Genomic DNA, 16,767 nt, shown 5'->3' on the forward strand with positions numbered 1-16,767 from the left:
TAAGAGGAGGCTCAAGACCCACTTTTTTAATATGGCTTTTAATTTAACAGTTTTAATTATTTTGATTTGTTCAACTTATAATCTTTTACTGTACCGCACTTTACTTTTACTTCATATTTTTATGTTTTGTTCTGCAGTTTCTTTTATTCATGTTATCATATTTCAGTGTTTCTTCAATTGGGGGGAACCACTCTGGTAAGGTGTGGTTCATCTGCTGAAAATCTTAAAGGGAATCTGATGCCATCCTTTTTAGTGTGGATAACTCTCTCTCGGGTCCTTTTCCTCACATGGTTAGTCTGTGCCTTGCCAGAAATCATATTTTATTTCTATTGCTATTTATTTTCTTCATTTATTTTTTGTACTTTAACCATTATGTGTGTCTGTGTATTAGATAGTTGGGTTGTTGGGCGGTGATTGTCTTGTCATATTCAGGGTTGGGTAGGGTTACTTTAACTTGATTACTTTCAATTACTTTTTGATTACTTCAATACCAAATATGCTAATAAAAGACAAAAGAAACTAAATATGAATAAAATGACTAAATTTTGTGCAGGCTTGGGGAGTAACGGAATACATGGAACGGCAAAAATGATGTTGGCAAGCTGTTTGGATTCATTTTCATTTTGTTTCTGTCGCATTTTATGTTAGTTTTGCCAGAGATCAAAGCCAGGAGAGAAAGCCTACCACGTGTTGTGAGTCATAATTGTATTCATATTTAGTTTCTTTTGTCTTTTATTGGCATATTTGGTATTGGAGTAATCCAAAAGTAATTGAAAGTTAAAGTAACCCTACCCAACCCTGGTCATATTGTACACTGAATGTTTTTATATAGTACTTTGATTGGCATTTTGTTGCCTAAAGAGTTAACAAATAAATGTGATTTAATTTGAAAACAAATCAGACAAGATTTATCCCAAAATCCATTCTAGAGAACGATTTCCGGTGCTGTGTGGGTGACTTTTACTCTCTCAAACACAAACCTTAACCTGCCAATAACAGATATCAGTATATGGCTGAATCAGGCTGTGAAGGGTGTTCGAGATCGCGAAGGCAACAGCGTCCATAACGCCCATCTTCTTACTCTCTTCCATCGCATCTGCAAGCTGCTCTTTTTCCGCATCAGGCCTGTGTTTGTCTATGATGGCGATGCTCCGCTGCTGAAGAAACAAACCCTGGTGGGCACACACTCATTCCAGATAACGTTACTCAATATCTATACTCCATATCGATATTTCTCTTTTGTAGGCCTTGAGGAGGCAAAGGAAGGAAGAGTTGAGCCAAGAGTCCAAAAAGACGAATGAGAAACTTCTTAGGACGTTCCTAAAGAGGCAAGCTCTCAAAGCTGTGCTCGGAGATGACAGGTAAGCATCATAGACATTTTTTTTTAAATACAGGAGGCCTACGATATGGCGACCCTGTTTTACATTTTCACTTTTCAGTGTGGAATAAGATTTTTCTCAGCCCCCTTTATGGAATTTTTTGCCACTATACGACACACCAACAAATTATTTTCTGCGGTCATAAACATATAAAATTCAAACTTTGCAGTGTTTGTGCGTAATTAGAGTCACTCTTAGGTGCCTGTCTGCTATTGGTTTGCGTCACAGCAAGATGCTGATGTTAGCAGAACTACCTCCCACAATGCTTTTCTCTTTCACTCAGAATCTCAATTGCTCGGTAAAGACAATGTAGTAGTTGACACGTTGTTTGGTTTTGATTTGATTTTTTTTCCATAGTTTACACTTTACGCAAGGAACAACTCAGTCTGTTTCCCTTCTTTTTTTTAAGTTTGAGGTGGTGATGAAGAGGTTCCTTGTTACAGTAGTAGATCTAGCAGTAATGGATTGTGTACAGTTGGGTAACAGATAATCGGGCTGTACGATTAACCAAATTGTAATCGACACTGCGATGTGACGTAGTGCGACCGCGTAATTGTAGGACACCGCGTTTTTTTCAAGGATTTGTATGCAGCAACCCTAACAAAGCTCCCCTAAAAAGGGCGCTGCAGTCTAACCCCTGCAAAATTCACCTAAATCTCAAGCCAAGACGCACCCAAGGTAAATTGAATGCTGTTATTGAACTGTTTAGAGAATCTGAACCAATTTTGTCTCTTTTGATAGGAAACACTTACAGGTTTTGTCCCAATTTGAAATGATCACTGCCTAGATGGTAAGGCGCCCGCTTTGAGACTGGGAGGTCGCTGGTTCGCGCCTCGGCCGAGTCATACCTAAGACTTATAACATTGGTAAAATGGCGGCGCCCTCTGTTGGCTGCGGCTGCATCGGCTCGCTACAACGGGTCAGGTGTATCGACATTTCGTTCTTACAAAGAATGACAATACAAAGGAAATTATTATTATTATTATTAAGTACTACTAACTTTGAGTCATCTAAGTGAGAACACTCAGAAATAGAAGGTTTTTATTCTAACCTCAATTTTTTTTGCAATCACATGCAAGATAAGTGTCGCATTGGCATCTTAGCTAGAAAACAGCTAGGACAATACCATAAAGCCTCACCTGGGGTCCCAGGTTAAAAAGCAGTGGTTTTAGTGTTTCAAAAACGGTTTTAAAACTAAAGATTCATGTTATTGTTCTAAAGCGTTTTTTGGGTTTTGAACTAGGGTTTTTGCTTCATATTGAGGTTTTTAAAGCATTTTAGGGATCTCATAATAACTTGTAAAACTACAGTTTCTGGTATATATTAGGGTTTCAAAGCAGAGTTCTAGCTATTTCTACTTGTCTGGGTAATATCTTTGTTTTATTTATCTAAAAAAACAAGATACAAATGTAGGAAAACATTGGAGATCTGGTTAAAAATCTAGTAAAATCTAAAATTACAGGAAAACTAATAACTAAAATAAATAACCTGGATTAAGGTTTTCCAATTAATGAAGATACATAGGTCAGGGTGACACAACACACTCTTCTGTTCAACAGCAGGGCCCGACAGCTTTCACTGGTTTACCCCTGCCGCATCATACAGGTGCTCAACCCTTAGAAAATGCACCTTTCTTTTAAAATTGAAAATCGCATCATAACTTCTATACATTTCTAAAAAATCGCAATTAGGTTTTTTTCTCTCCAAATCGTGAAGCTTTAACAGATAGTAGTTATCAGTAGTTATCAGGTTGAAAACTTTAAACACAAGATCGGAAACACACGGTATTAAACAAAGAGTACACACTGCTTCAAGTTAAAAACAAACTTGTTTCTTTAATTACAATTAACCACAAATTAAATTAAATGCCCAAGTAAATTTACATCCAAAATCAGGTGGGCTCGTCACAGACATCTCTAGGTTTGATATTAAACCAAACTTAAAGGCAAGTAACTCAAATCGCCAATAAACATATGCATCATTAATCCACTTAAGGTACATAGAAGTAATTTGATTAGCCAAACTAATATCTGGCCTCGATCTCCAAAAATCTCAAATAATCTGAGCCATCAGTCAAAACAGTATTAGCTTTTCAAAGTAAAAATGTTAGTAAAATTACAAACTAAAGAGGAGTGAAATATGTATGATATTTAACTTAAGTAACCAATTTTTAAACAAAACACATCTTCTACGTCAGAGATTAAAAGCTCTTCCTTTCCTCATTAATCGACTAGGCAATCATTTTAGTAAAGTCAATCTCCTTCCAGTTGCGCTTGACCTTCAAACTGAGGACCATTGTGTTCCCAGATGTTTAGTTTTCTTCAAGCTTTTCTTGGTTTTGTGAACAAACTTTTTGCTTGTTTGTCTCCGGTGCACATGTTGGTTTGAATCCAATATGGCTGTCTTCAGGGAGTTGCATGTTTGTAAGTGGATTGTTGTTCTGACCCACGCAGATGCGAATGTCATTTTTCAATTCAGTCAGTTGGTGTGACAATAGTGAAATAAAATGAAATAAAATCATCTGCATTTATATAGCGCTTTTCAAGTCAAGACTTCCCAAAGCGCTTTACAGTGTGCTTCACATTTCCCAATAGCGGCCGTGCAGCCATGTAAGGCGCTAACCTGCTTATTGGGGGTATTAGGGGTTCAGTGTCTTACCCAAGGACACTTCGATATGTAACACGGAGGAGCCAGAATTCGAACTGCGATCTCTTGATCCCAAGACGAGCGCTCTACCTCCTGAGCCCCTTATTTTGTACTGCATTCGCTATGGGTTCCAAGGCTTGCAGTGATCCCCACCTCAGAACAGATTCACGTCAAATCCCTGGGTTTAATGTATATCAAAGCCAAACCCCAAGGTCAGTAAAAGTGAAAACATTTTTCCCTCCATCTTCAGTAAGGATCCTCTACCCAGCTTGTCGAGCGTAAAAAGAAATGAGGTGGACGACATGTACGTTCTTCCCACTCTGCCTGAGGCAGAAGAGGACCGGAAAAGCAGGTTAGTAAACATTTTCTGATGCGAATAAAATCGACAGGTAATGTACTTGGCCCTTTTAATTCTTATTATTCTTACTTATTTAACATACTACAGTGAACTCTGCGCATACTCAAGAATGTTCTCCGGAGGCTTTCTTATGGAGAATGTGTATTAAACAAATTGGCCTCTAGAAGATTTTGTGAGGAAAATAAACGTTTGATGGGCATTCATTTTTAGCAGAATTTCGATATATGCAGGCTATGATGTTCTTATTTGTGAAGGCCAACTGAACTATTTTTAATATCACTGGGGTGATAAAATATACCATATTTTCACAACTAAAAGGCGCACCGGTTTATAAGGCGCACCCCCCAAAATATTTTTTGTCTTATATTTTCCATACATAAGGCGCACCGGACTATAAGACGCTACAGTGGGAACGTAAACAAGACAGTCAGTCAAACTTATCAACCCCTTAACATTCCGACGGCTAGCAAAGAAGCAAATACGTGTCACACAGTGTCTGTACGATGTCAACCAATCACTCAAATGCGTCATTCCACATATAATTAGGAAGGTTAAACTCTTGGGATTCAAGAAATGCCAACCATTCCTTTAATTTCTATTTTCTTTTCCGTTGACAACTGTGTGGACAGCAAAGTAAGAATTTCATTTTGCAGGGAAACGTGGTTCTTTACTGTGCATATGACAATAAACACTTTGAATTGAATTGAAAAATAGACTCATCACAGAAACATCAAGATCAGTCTGAAACAAGTTACTGGGAAAATATAAAGCCTGGGTAGATCACCAAAGTCGTCTTGCAGCCATCACGTTCAATAATGATACGCAACCATGGTCCTCTTACATCCATGAGTGTAGTAAATCCAACCGTGTCAAATATTTACACTCCAAAACACGCAATAATGTTGACATTAAAAGAAAAAATCTGCAGAGAGGCATCTGCATCAATGGACGTTGCTTGTTGCTAGCTCTCTGCTTAGCCCCATACTTCCTGTTTACAAATACAGACTCTTAAAAAAATATTTTTTCCAGGCTGTAGAGCAACCTAACTTGTGATTCGCATGTTTTTTCGGCCAATCGCAGGCTTTGTTTTGCCCCGCTTTAGCCTATGTGAGCCTGTAAATTCTAAAAAGGACCCGCCTCTTTTACCCCCGAACAACTTTAACCAATCGTGACTGATTCAAATGATGATTGACACATTGGTTAGGAAATGAAACGCCGGTATATATATCCTAGCCTACGAGGGGAAAATCTAGTCGGCGGCTGCTTGCCTTAGTTGCGAGACCTTGCGACTCAATATTGATCCATATATAAGGCGCACTGTATTATAAGGCGCATGGTCAGCTTTTGAAAAAAAAAAAAGGCTTTTAGGTGCGCCTTATAGTTGTGAAAATACGGTAGTTTTTTTTTAATGTCTGTCTTTTTACAAGAGCTTTTTCTAAGCGAATTCTCCTCTTCACAGTTCAGAAGAGGAGGAAGAGGTTGACTTGGATGAGGTTGACGGTATTTATCAGGTAAAAACATGGCATTTACAGTTTGTACACCTGTTCTGTTGTTGCAATTCCACGGCAGTGTTTATTACATAGTCCTGGCTGCGGAAAAACAAGGTAAAGGTTCAATCCAATCCCTTTTCCCCACAATTTTCCCCCTTACTCTAGAAAACCCCAATAATGGAAATAAAGCTCAGATCAATAGCAAAGTTTTGAGTAATAGAATAGAATAGAATAGAATATACCTTTATTGTCATTGTTACAAATGGGCTAACATATTGTGACAACGAAATTGGGCATGACACTCCAGTTTTACACATTCATAGTGAGGTATGAGCAAGAAGATAAAGGAACAGAGAAGATAATGTTATAAGACAAGGGGGATAAGGCTATAGTTATAATTTACATGGTATTTACACAAGAAATGTCGGCATGTGGGATGTTACATACAGGGTTGTCGTGATAACGTTGGTATCGTAACGGTTGTGCAATATTGCATTTGGTGCAAAGTCATCATAGTGCAAGTAAGGTAGAAGAGTGAGGAACACAAGCCTCTTTTTACTGAGTCAGGTCAGGAGTCCCTAAGCTTTCCATAGCCACATCCAGTCAGTATTGAAAAATCGGTTGGAAGCAATCATCAAAGGAAATTAACCAATTGTATGTGCTTATGTTGTTTTATGCAACTTAAATTCGCAAAGATGCTGGAGGAAAAGGAAAAGTCCAGAGGGAGGAGTGGAAGGTGGTTGCAGGGAAGATGAGGAAAATAAACAATAGTGAAGTACAATACGTGTCTGGCAGCATCCCTATAACTTTTGCAAGTTAAACACTACAATATATCAGTGCTACCTGTTTTAATGTTACACTTTGGAAGTGAGAAATTAAAGAAGAAAAAAATGGGAAATCAGAATTGCTGCATAAGCTACATCAATACAAAGTGTGCTCCTACTTTTTAAAGGACAGGTTTCCTTCCCCTCACTAAAGAAGTTGAAAGGACACATGTCAAGTCAAGTCATTTTTATTTGTATAGCCCTTAATCACAAAGAGTCTCAAAGGGCTTCACAGGTCATTACAGATAAGCAGTTTAGGTTATTCATATGCTATAGAGTAGAAGTGAGTTTTAAGCTTAGATTTAAACATTTCCACTGAGGTTGCAGATCGGATCTCAGGGGGAAGAGCAGGATGGAGAACGCTCTCGAACCAGCAGAACACTTCTTTGCTCTTGGGATCACCAGAAGACCGGCGCTCTCAGAACGAAGGCTTCGGGCCGGAACATAGGGGGGAATCAGATCTGAAAGATATGAGGGGGAAAGTCCATGTATGATTTTGTATAATAATAAGAGAACCTTGAAATCACATCTTAGGCTAACAGGGAGCCAATGCAGGTTAGCCAAAATTGGGGTGATGTGATCGGACTTTTTTGTCCTAGTTAAAAGGCTCGCTGCGGCATTTTGTACCAGCTGAAGACTCTTGAGTCTGGTCATCGGAAGACCGGAGAGTAGTGCATTACAGTAATCGAGACGGGAGGTAACAAACGCGTGAATTATAATCTCCGCATCCGACTGAGACAGTATAGGACGAATTTTAGCAATGTTACGAAGATGTGACATGTAAACAAGAAAAAGAGGCTAAGTGAAAGAGAAGTGAGTGAGTCTGACTTGAGTTACTACTGTAGTTTCTACTGTTTCCCCCAGGGCGAGGAAGTTTACGCAGACCCCAACTCCGTGGACATAAACTCGGAGGAGTTTGCCTGCCTGCCGCTCGAAACCAAGCATGAGATCCTCAAGGACATGAAAGAGTTTTCCAAAAGGCGTCGAACTCTGTACCAGAAACCCCCGGAGGTACCTCACTCACGTGCTCAAATGTCCACCAAGACAAACTTCCCGATTTGTAATTCCGCTTCTAGCTTTCGTCGGACTTCTCACAGTACCAGTTATCAGGCTTGCTGCACAGGAACACGCTCAATCAACGCCTGGAGGGAGTAGAGAAAGAGATGAACCAGCGCAGCGCCGGTAGCGCGCCACAGTTCTCCCAGCAGGACCAGGAAAGTCATGACGTTGAGTCACGGAGACTCGTTTCGGAAGATAACTCTCACTACATCCTCATTAAAGGTGAAATGTCGAAGGATTTAAAATGAATGGCTTTTCCAATTGTTTGTTTTGAAATCATAAGGTCCACCAGCAGCCATGCAGATCTGAAAACGTATTTGCACCAAAACAAACCAAAAATGTCCTCCCTCTAATCTCTTATCGAATACCCAAAAACATTTAATTGAAAAAACTATGAAAATAAAAGTATTTGTATTTTCTGTTTTCAGTTTTTCTGTATATTGTTTTTTCATGAAAATATACACAGTAGTACTTTAGGTTTACGCGAGTGACTTGAGCTAGGTTTCATGTCAAGGCACACCAAATAAATACCAACAGAATGTATAAACATCTGCTTTTGTGTTCAAGCAGCTCTGGAGCAGCATGCCTTCATACTGCTCTTTGGCACTCCCTAGTGGCTCCCTGGCGCTTTTTCAACAACCCACGGCCCCAACTACCTGACTGGGCCGTTATGGTTGTTATGACTAACTATGTTTTACTTTCCATCGGTCCGATTTTACTATACCTCGCCTTTATTCCAGTTATCAGTAACAAATTGAAAAATATTTAGGCTAGCAAAAATGATTAATTAAATACATGGTAAGGAGTTAGGTATTGTTTTAAACTCATTCCCCACCATTTACATCTATAGTTGTCAATGGCAGGGGCTAAACTTACTGCCAAAAGTATCTACAGCCCTGAATGCCAGTAAAAAAATAGTGTTATCTTGCCTTTTAATGTAATACTGCGGTGTGTTTTGTTGTACCCCGCAGGCTCGTCCAAGACTAAAAACCCTTCAGCGAGCCAATCAACATCTGCTCCGTGGACCGGGAACGCTCTCGCAGGCTTTATAAAAAGAGAAGTGGACAAACCGGAGCCCTTGTGGCGTCCAGTCACCGACGAGGAAAACAAAAAGCAAGTTTCCCGTTCGGTAGACTGTAAATCCGAGCTGGATTCCCCACCGCCTTCGCCTCGGACTTTGAAGGCTATCCAGGCCGCCATGGCTGACGTCACGGACGAGGAGCCAAAACAAGAAGAAGGGGACGGTGGCGTTTCTCCTCGAACTCTGATTGCCATTCAACGAGCTTTGGCTGAGGAAGACGAAGAAGTGGATGGAGTGAAAATGAAACCTCAAAAAAACATTACGTCACTGAGTGTCATCAGTAGTTCTGAAGAAGAGACGGAACTTGAGGCTAATGTGAAGGAAACACATTATCCAATAAAAACTAGAAATGATTTGCTCGCTAAAAATTCAGATTATATGGATGAGATTATAGAACAGAGAAACAAAGCGTTTCACATTGCAGCGACAGTTCATGAAATTAAGGAAGGAGCTGACAGGAAATTTGCGGAACAGGACAGGGAAATCGACAAAGCTGAAATGTTCAGTCCGGGAAAGCTTGACAACAAAGGCGACTGGGAGGAGGGAATTATGCTGGAAGAGAAACAACGTGGAAAACCGTTCTTGAATATTTCCGAACCGATAAATAAGGTATCCACCGTTCCACAGACGAGCCCGGATGTGGATCCAGAAAGCATTAATGAAAGTGGATCAGAGGGTAAGAATCCGAGCACATAGTTGATTGGGGTATAATTAGGGATGCACAATAAGCTATTTTCCTATTGATAAATTCCAGCTTTTAGAGACCAATACTGATAAACAATACAGTAATCCCTCGGTTATCGCGGTTAATGGGGACCAAAACCACCCGCGAAAAGTGAAAATCTGCGAAGTAGCGACGCCCCTTCAAAAATGCTTTAAAAAAAGAAAAAAAAATTGTTTTTAATTACTATTTTTTTATTATTATTTATTATTATTTTTTAGACCCGGTTAATGGGGACCAAAACCACCCGCGAAAAGTGAAAATCTGCGAAGTAGCGACCCCCCTTCAAAAATGCTTGGAAAAAAAAAAAAAAAAAAAAAAATATATATATATATATATATATATATATATATATATATATATGTGTTATTATTTATTTGATTTTTAAAAAAAAAATTATATTATTATTTTTTAGACCCGGTTAATGGGGACCAAAACAACCCGCAAAAAGTGAAAATCTGCGAAGTAGCGACGCCCCTTCAAAAATGATTAAAAAACAATAAAAAAATTATAATTATTATTATTTTATTTTTTTTAATTTCATTATTATTATTTTTTAGACCCGCGAAGCTCTGAACCCGCGAACGTGGAACCGCGAAGTAGCGAGGTCCCACTGTACATTTTTCAAACTGCATGCTTTATTCAGAAAGTACGAAAAACACACGTTAAATCCAATTATATTTATTTTTGTTTAAATTTACAACAACATTACAGACGCTGCCTTACTGACAACGAGATAGCTTGCGGACGATCGTTAGTAAGTTGAATTTGTTCGTAAGTTGCTTCAGTGCTATATTTTGTATGGAATAAATGTTTAAGGTTTACACAAGTATGTTTAAGGCTTGAATAGGTTCCTGTATTGTTTTGTACTAAGAAATAAACATTTAATCAAATAATATGCTCTATAAAGATAAATAAAGTTAAGTTAAACTTACTTTTGGGAGATGAGCTTCAAGAGTTAGGCGACTTCCTCCTCCGTGCTAGACAGTGGCCGAAAAAAAAGCGATCCAACCATTTTCTCAACCGCATCAAGCTTTCTTATTCCAATTTCATTTCAAAAGAAACGGCTCGGCTCTTCTTTACACTTTACACCAACTATATGAATGGATGCACGAGATATTAAACAATAAAAATGTCAAAGTTCTTCGCGCACTGGAGATACAGTACGTTTACACACGGACTAGGTAGTGGAAGCGGATTTCTTCTTCGGGTTGGATGCTGGGTGACCTCTCACAGCGCCACCACACGCCAGTAGCAGCGGAAAGAAGCACCACATTAATGTCCTGTACTTGGAAAAAGGTGCACACAATACAAAATCTAACTTAGCAATGGCTAGATATTTTTCGACATCCCGAAAAAAATGTTAGTATCTACTGTTTTTTGTAACTCGAATGTTCGCCAGTAGGGGGGACCATCTGTATACAGTTTAGAGCTTGACTTTAAAAATTGATAAATACTTGCTTTGTTTGTTAGTAATAACTATTATGACTATATGTTATAAAAAGACCGACCAATATTTATTGAAGACAGTGCCTATGATCATTTGTGAGTGAAAGTATATATCTTCTAAACAAAATACAGTTGCTCCAATACTGAATGGCATATTTGCTGTGGTTAAGAAAAATAAATCATCCATTTCTATCAATTGGCATTATCTTAGTTGTACACATTAGTAGCTATAATAAATGGAAGTAAAGTACAGCCATGGATGTCTCATAGAGGCGCATGTGAGGCAAATTTATAGAATAGAATAGAATATGGCTTTATTGTCATTGTTACAACATGGGATATGCTGTGACAACGAAATTGGACGACTCCAGTTCCACATTTACAGTGAGGATAAGGAAACAAAGAGATAAAGGAACAAAGAACTAACTGTCTTTGTTGTAAGTAGGCTTTGTTTTCCTTCGGAGGGGGGTGGGGGGTGGTGTGATGAGGAGGGTGAGGGACAAACAGAGTTGGTGAATACAACCGGAATGTTTGATGTTTGATCTTACATTACACATAGTCCAGTGTTTTTCCCGAATTGCTCAGTCCACATATTGAATGGATTTGGGAGTACAGTCCATAAACATGCCCGATTAAAGTCGTCGATTATGATTTGCTAAAGGAGTACAAAACATACAAATATGTACTCTACACTTTGTGCATGTCTAGTACAAACAAGTACTGCATAGGACACTCTTTTATTGACTTGGTCAATGACAATCTTGATTAAATTGGCAGTGCTTCACTCACAATATAAAGAGGTAGACAGGAGACACGACCAATCGGAGCTACTACTTCTAGAGAAAATGAAAACACACTTGTATTCAAATGAGGAAAATAATTCCTTCAAATCTTTCTGTTGGCAGATTGAATATTTTCGCTTCATTTATCTGGTCTTTTTTCTATCCAACTAATAATTGTGACATCATATTTGGCTGTTATTATGCATCCCTGAGTAATAAAACAACAACGAAACATTTCCCCAGAGAGCTTTGTGGAAGTATCAGAGGAAGAAGGCGAAGAAGATGCAGAGAAGGCCCGTGAAGAGAAGCAACCAGCTAGTCAGTCGAGCGTGGAGGATGCTGAGCCTGACGAGTCTTTAAAGATAAATGAAGAACAAAGCAAGACCGACGATGAAGAATCGGATGAAGGGAAAGAAGACACGTCGGACCCCGTAGTCAATGAATGGCAAGATTTGGACGTGGTAAGCATGCTCGGTGTTTAATGAAAAACATATATTTCATCTATTCTGGGATTGCAGCTGATAACTTCTTTTGATAAACTGATCATTTTTAAAACAAATTCAAAGCCATTATTCCTAACCTGAATGATTTCAATTTTTTGTTTGTTTTTTGTTGTTGTTAGCATTTGATTTTCATACCCGAAACAAGGTTACTATCAGGGTTGGGTAGGGTTACTTTAACTTGATTACTTTCAATTACTTTTGGATTACTCCAATACCAAATATGCTAATAAACAACAAAGGAAACTAAATATGAATGAAATGATGACTCACAACACGTGGTAAGCTTTCTCTCCTGGCTTTGATCTCTTTGATCTCCGGCAAAACTAACATAAAATGCGACAGAAACAAAATGAAAATAAATCCAAACAGCTTGCCAACATCATTTTTGCCGTTCCATGTATTCCGTTACTCCCCAAGCCTGCACAAAATTGAGTAATGTTATTCATATTTAGTTTATTTTGTCTTTTATTAGCATGTTTGGTATTGGAGTAATCCAAAAATAATTGAAAGTAATCCAGTTAAAGTAACCCTACCCGACTCTGGTTACTATCAGTTAAAAAATCCCCAAAATTGATAATACAACGATCCCTTGCTGTAAGGCGGCTACTTTATAGATTATGTTCTGCATTCTGATTGGCTAAACAGTCCCAACGCTAGTAGTTTTTGGTCATAAATCTATAAATGTTAACACTAAACAATACTTTGTATCATGAATGTTTTGGCATGTAAAAATTATTTTCCCTTTGGTCTTCAATGCATTGAAGAACATTTAGTTGGAGATTAATTGTAAAAGGAAATTAATAAAAGTTTTTGCTGATCACAGGTTCATTTTGGACTCAAAACCCTGTGATAACCAGGCATAATCACTGTACAACTGAAATAAAAATGTATAGATCAAGTGCTGTTGGGAATTAATTATCAAAATGTACCAAATTGTTGGAATTAGTTATCTGACTCCATTAACTTACATTCATCCAAGAATTATGCACGCTCGTTTCTTGAGAGAAAAAATGACCAGGAATGCAGACATTTCACACAGGAGCGGATGTTTATATTTCCTAACAGAAGAACTAAGTGCACTCCATCGGAGACGGCTGAAGTAGTGACGTTGGAGTGTGTGCGGGAAGCCCCCTTCTGAAGTCCTTTAGCTTTCTCTTATTGACTGACGTCTCCCCCCAAGATGGTGTCTCGGCTCCTCCCATTGAGTTCAAAGAGCCCTTCTGCTTTATTTTCCTTCGTTTGAGGTGTCCTTAAAAAGTTTAAAGTTGAGTAATTGCTCTATTAATTTGACTATTATCAAGTATGTGTTAACAATGACCGCCTTGAGTTCAAAGAGCCCTTATGCTTTATTTTCCTTCGTTAGAGGTGTACTTAAAAAGTTCAAGGTTGAGTAATTTCTCTATTAATTTCACTATTATTAAGTATGTGTTAAAAACGCCCGCATTGAGTTGAACGAGACCTTATGCTTTTTTTCCTTTGCACCTTTATCATTCATCAGGCCTGTTCAGGGCGGAACAAACCCCCCAAAAGATAAAAAAGAAGAGTATCGGAGCGAGTCTAAGAAATGCCAAGTACCTGCACTCAAATCATGTGTTACTCTGCCGCCATTTCCTGGCTTAAAGTCATAATTGCAGTCTTAAATTGTCAAATCCTGCACCCTACCTTGAGTGTTTTGGTCCAACCTTACCCAGACCCTTGCTCTGGCGCCCCCCATATAAATTGAGTTTGAGACCCCTAGTTTTATGCAGCAAAAATTGTGTTCCTGTTTGTGGTGCAGGATGAACTACAATCCCTTGAAAGTTCTCTGCTGGTGGAGCAGAGCAATCTCAAAGAGCAAAAACAACAGCAGGAGAGGATGGCCAACTCCGTTACAGGTCAAATGTGCCTGGAAAGCCAGGTGAGCAAAATCTAAAATCACAACCTCTATTTTACAAAAGTTATGTTAAACAGCAGATTTTTTTAAAAGAAGACTTAACCAGGTGATGGTTCTAGGAGCTCCTCCGGCTTTTCGGCATCCCTTACTTGGTGGCGCCGATGGAGGCCGAAGCACAGTGCGCCGCTCTGGACCGGGCAGACCAAACTAACGGAACCATCACGGACGACTCGGACGTTTGGTTGTTCGGAGGGCGGCACGTCTACAAAAACTTTTTTAGCCAAAATAAATATGTGGAGCACTACCAGTACAGTGACCTGCAGAACCAACTAGGTCAGTTGCTTCATTCTAGTATGTTTAATCCCTCTAATGTTTAGGTTAAGAATTTTATTTTTCTGAAGTTGACACCTTCTCTCTCCAGGGACAGTTCCTTAGTTTTTCCCTCCCCTCAGGTCAAGAGTCTGGGTGTCATCCTGACATTGGTGAGTGGGTGTGTGGATCTCTTAACCACGAGGGTCGTAGGGGCACCATTTCCTATGGTGTGTCTTGGGAAAGTACAGCCTGGTGGCGCCCATCCCTCTCCAGGCCCTCCGGTCAAGAGTCTGGGTGTCATCCTGACATTGGTGGGAGGGTGTGTGGATGCCTTCACCATAAGGGTTGTAGGGGCACCATTTCCTGTGGTGTGTCATGGGAAAGTACAGCCTGGTGGTGCAAATCCCTCTCCAGGCCAACAAATATTTCCACCCGGTCTCAAACCGGGGACCTTTCGCGTGATAGCCGAATGTGCTAACAACTGCTCCACGGAAACATGTGAACTGAATAGTTGGGTTGGGTTGCTGGTTGGATTTTCTAACCACCTAGGCCGGAGGGGCACCATTTCCTGTGGTGTGTCTACAGCCTGGTGGTGCCCATCCCTCTCCTGGCCCTCGGGTCAAGAGTCTGGGTGTCATCCTGACATTGGTGGGTGGGTGTGCGGATCCCTTCACCACTAGGGTGGTAGGGCCACCATTTCCTATGGTGTGTCTTGGGCAAGTACAGATTAGTGGCACCCATCCCTTTCCAGGCCAACATATGTTTCCACCCTGTCTCGAACCGGGGACCTTTCGCGTGTTAGGCGGATGTGCTAACCACTGCTCCACAAAAACGTGTGAACTTTATAGTTGGGCTGGGTTGCTGGTTGGATCTCCTAACCACACAGGCCGGAAGGGCACCATTTCCTATGGTGTGTCTTGGGCAAGTACAGTCTGGTGCCGCACATCCCTCTCTAGGCCCTCAGGTCAAGAGTCTGGGTGTCATCCGGACATTGGTGGGTGGGTGTGTGGATCCCTTAACCACTAGGGTTGTAGGGTCACCATTACCTATGGTGTGTCTTGGGCAAGTACAGCCTGGTGGCGCCCATCCCTCTCCAGGCCAACATATGTTTCCACCCGTTTTCGAACCGGTCTGGACCTTTCGCGTAATAGACGAATGTGCTAACCATTGCACTCTGGAAACACACCCTCGACAGTACACTCTCATATCAATAACAACACCTGTTGCTTACTTTTACCTGCACTCCATTAACAATTTTCGCCCCTCCCTCACACCCCTTTAACACCGCCATCCTTGTCCATGGCCTTGTCGCCTCCCACCTTGACTATTGCATTCCCTCCTCTACGGCATAACGTTTAAGTCCTTTTGTAAACTACAGCTAGTCCAGAACTCTGCTGCCTACATTTTCACCAAAACCTGCTCTCTCTACAACATCACTCCTGTCAACAACTCCACTGGCTCCCGATCAACCAAAGAATCACTTACAAAATCCTTCTGTACACCTGTAAGGCCATCCATTACCTTACCCCACCCTCCCTCTCCAACCTTCTTCATATTGCCACGGCATCCAGCACCCTCAGATCTTCCTCCCCCCTCTATCTCTCACCATACCTGCTGCCCTTCTCAGCTCCATGGGGAGCAGAGCTTTCAGCTGTTCTGCCCCCCAGCTCTGGAACTCATTACCTTCTGAACTCCGGAATTCCACTCAGTATTAAATATTAAATGACTAACTTATTCATGAATCCCCCTTGTAATTTGGGTTTACATGTAGCTTTGATTTTTTTTTTTTTTTTTACAGCTCAAGGCATTGTTTTTATTGGTTTTGTGTTTGTCTGTTATGGCACTTTCAAAATTCTGGGCCATAACTAAAAACGAGTAAGAAAAATATGATTTGCGGAGACTCAATGTCATTAAATGCAATTATCCTTTTTCATTTGCTCATCCTCTTTAAGGTTTTTGGGTAAGCGTAGCAGCAAGATGGCATACAAAAATGTCAGCTACCGTAGTTGAGGCTCATGGATTGATTATATAAGATGAATGCTTAATTCTTTACTGATGAATATTTTTCAAATTCATGTTGGTATCATCTAAAATCAGTATTATTTTTTTTAATGAATAAGGTTGTTTTTACCACTAAGAGACACTAAATGAGACACACGGTCCCTCAAAGATGAGTCAAATCACACAATATTATTGTAAATGTGCAAAAATAAACAAATATAACTGTTTTACTTTACTGTTTACAATTGTATTTGTGTAGTTTTTTAATTTTTACTTCCTCTAATTATTG

The 16,767-nt window shown here is 39.9% G+C and overlaps 1 protein-coding gene across 2 annotated transcripts in view; it reads left to right on the forward strand.

Moving 5' to 3' along the window:
* The window catches only part of ercc5 (excision repair cross-complementation group 5), a 29,334-nt gene that overhangs the window by 1,843 nt on the left and 10,724 nt on the right, over positions 1-16,767 (forward strand). For both annotated transcript variants that reach the window (XM_088333733.1, XM_088333734.1), the window contains exons 2-11: positions 1,000-1,175; positions 1,246-1,361; positions 4,276-4,377; positions 5,843-5,894; positions 7,562-7,708; positions 7,774-7,978; positions 8,728-9,513; positions 12,033-12,250; positions 14,070-14,189; positions 14,285-14,498. In XM_088333733.1, coding sequence (XP_088189859.1) covers positions 1,000-1,175; positions 1,246-1,361; positions 4,276-4,377; positions 5,843-5,894; positions 7,562-7,708; positions 7,774-7,978; positions 8,728-9,513; positions 12,033-12,250; positions 14,070-14,189; positions 14,285-14,498 — 2,136 coding nt within the window. The remainder of the gene's footprint in view (positions 1-999; positions 1,176-1,245; positions 1,362-4,275; positions 4,378-5,842; positions 5,895-7,561; positions 7,709-7,773; positions 7,979-8,727; positions 9,514-12,032; positions 12,251-14,069; positions 14,190-14,284; positions 14,499-16,767) is intronic.

The sequence above is a fragment of the Urocampus carinirostris genome, chromosome 4, assembly GCF_059441175.1.
Source record: "Urocampus carinirostris isolate Australia breed hairy pipefish chromosome 4, RoL_Ucar_1.0, whole genome shotgun sequence".
In the NCBI taxonomy this organism is placed as follows: domain Eukaryota; kingdom Metazoa; phylum Chordata; class Actinopteri; order Syngnathiformes; family Syngnathidae; genus Urocampus; species Urocampus carinirostris.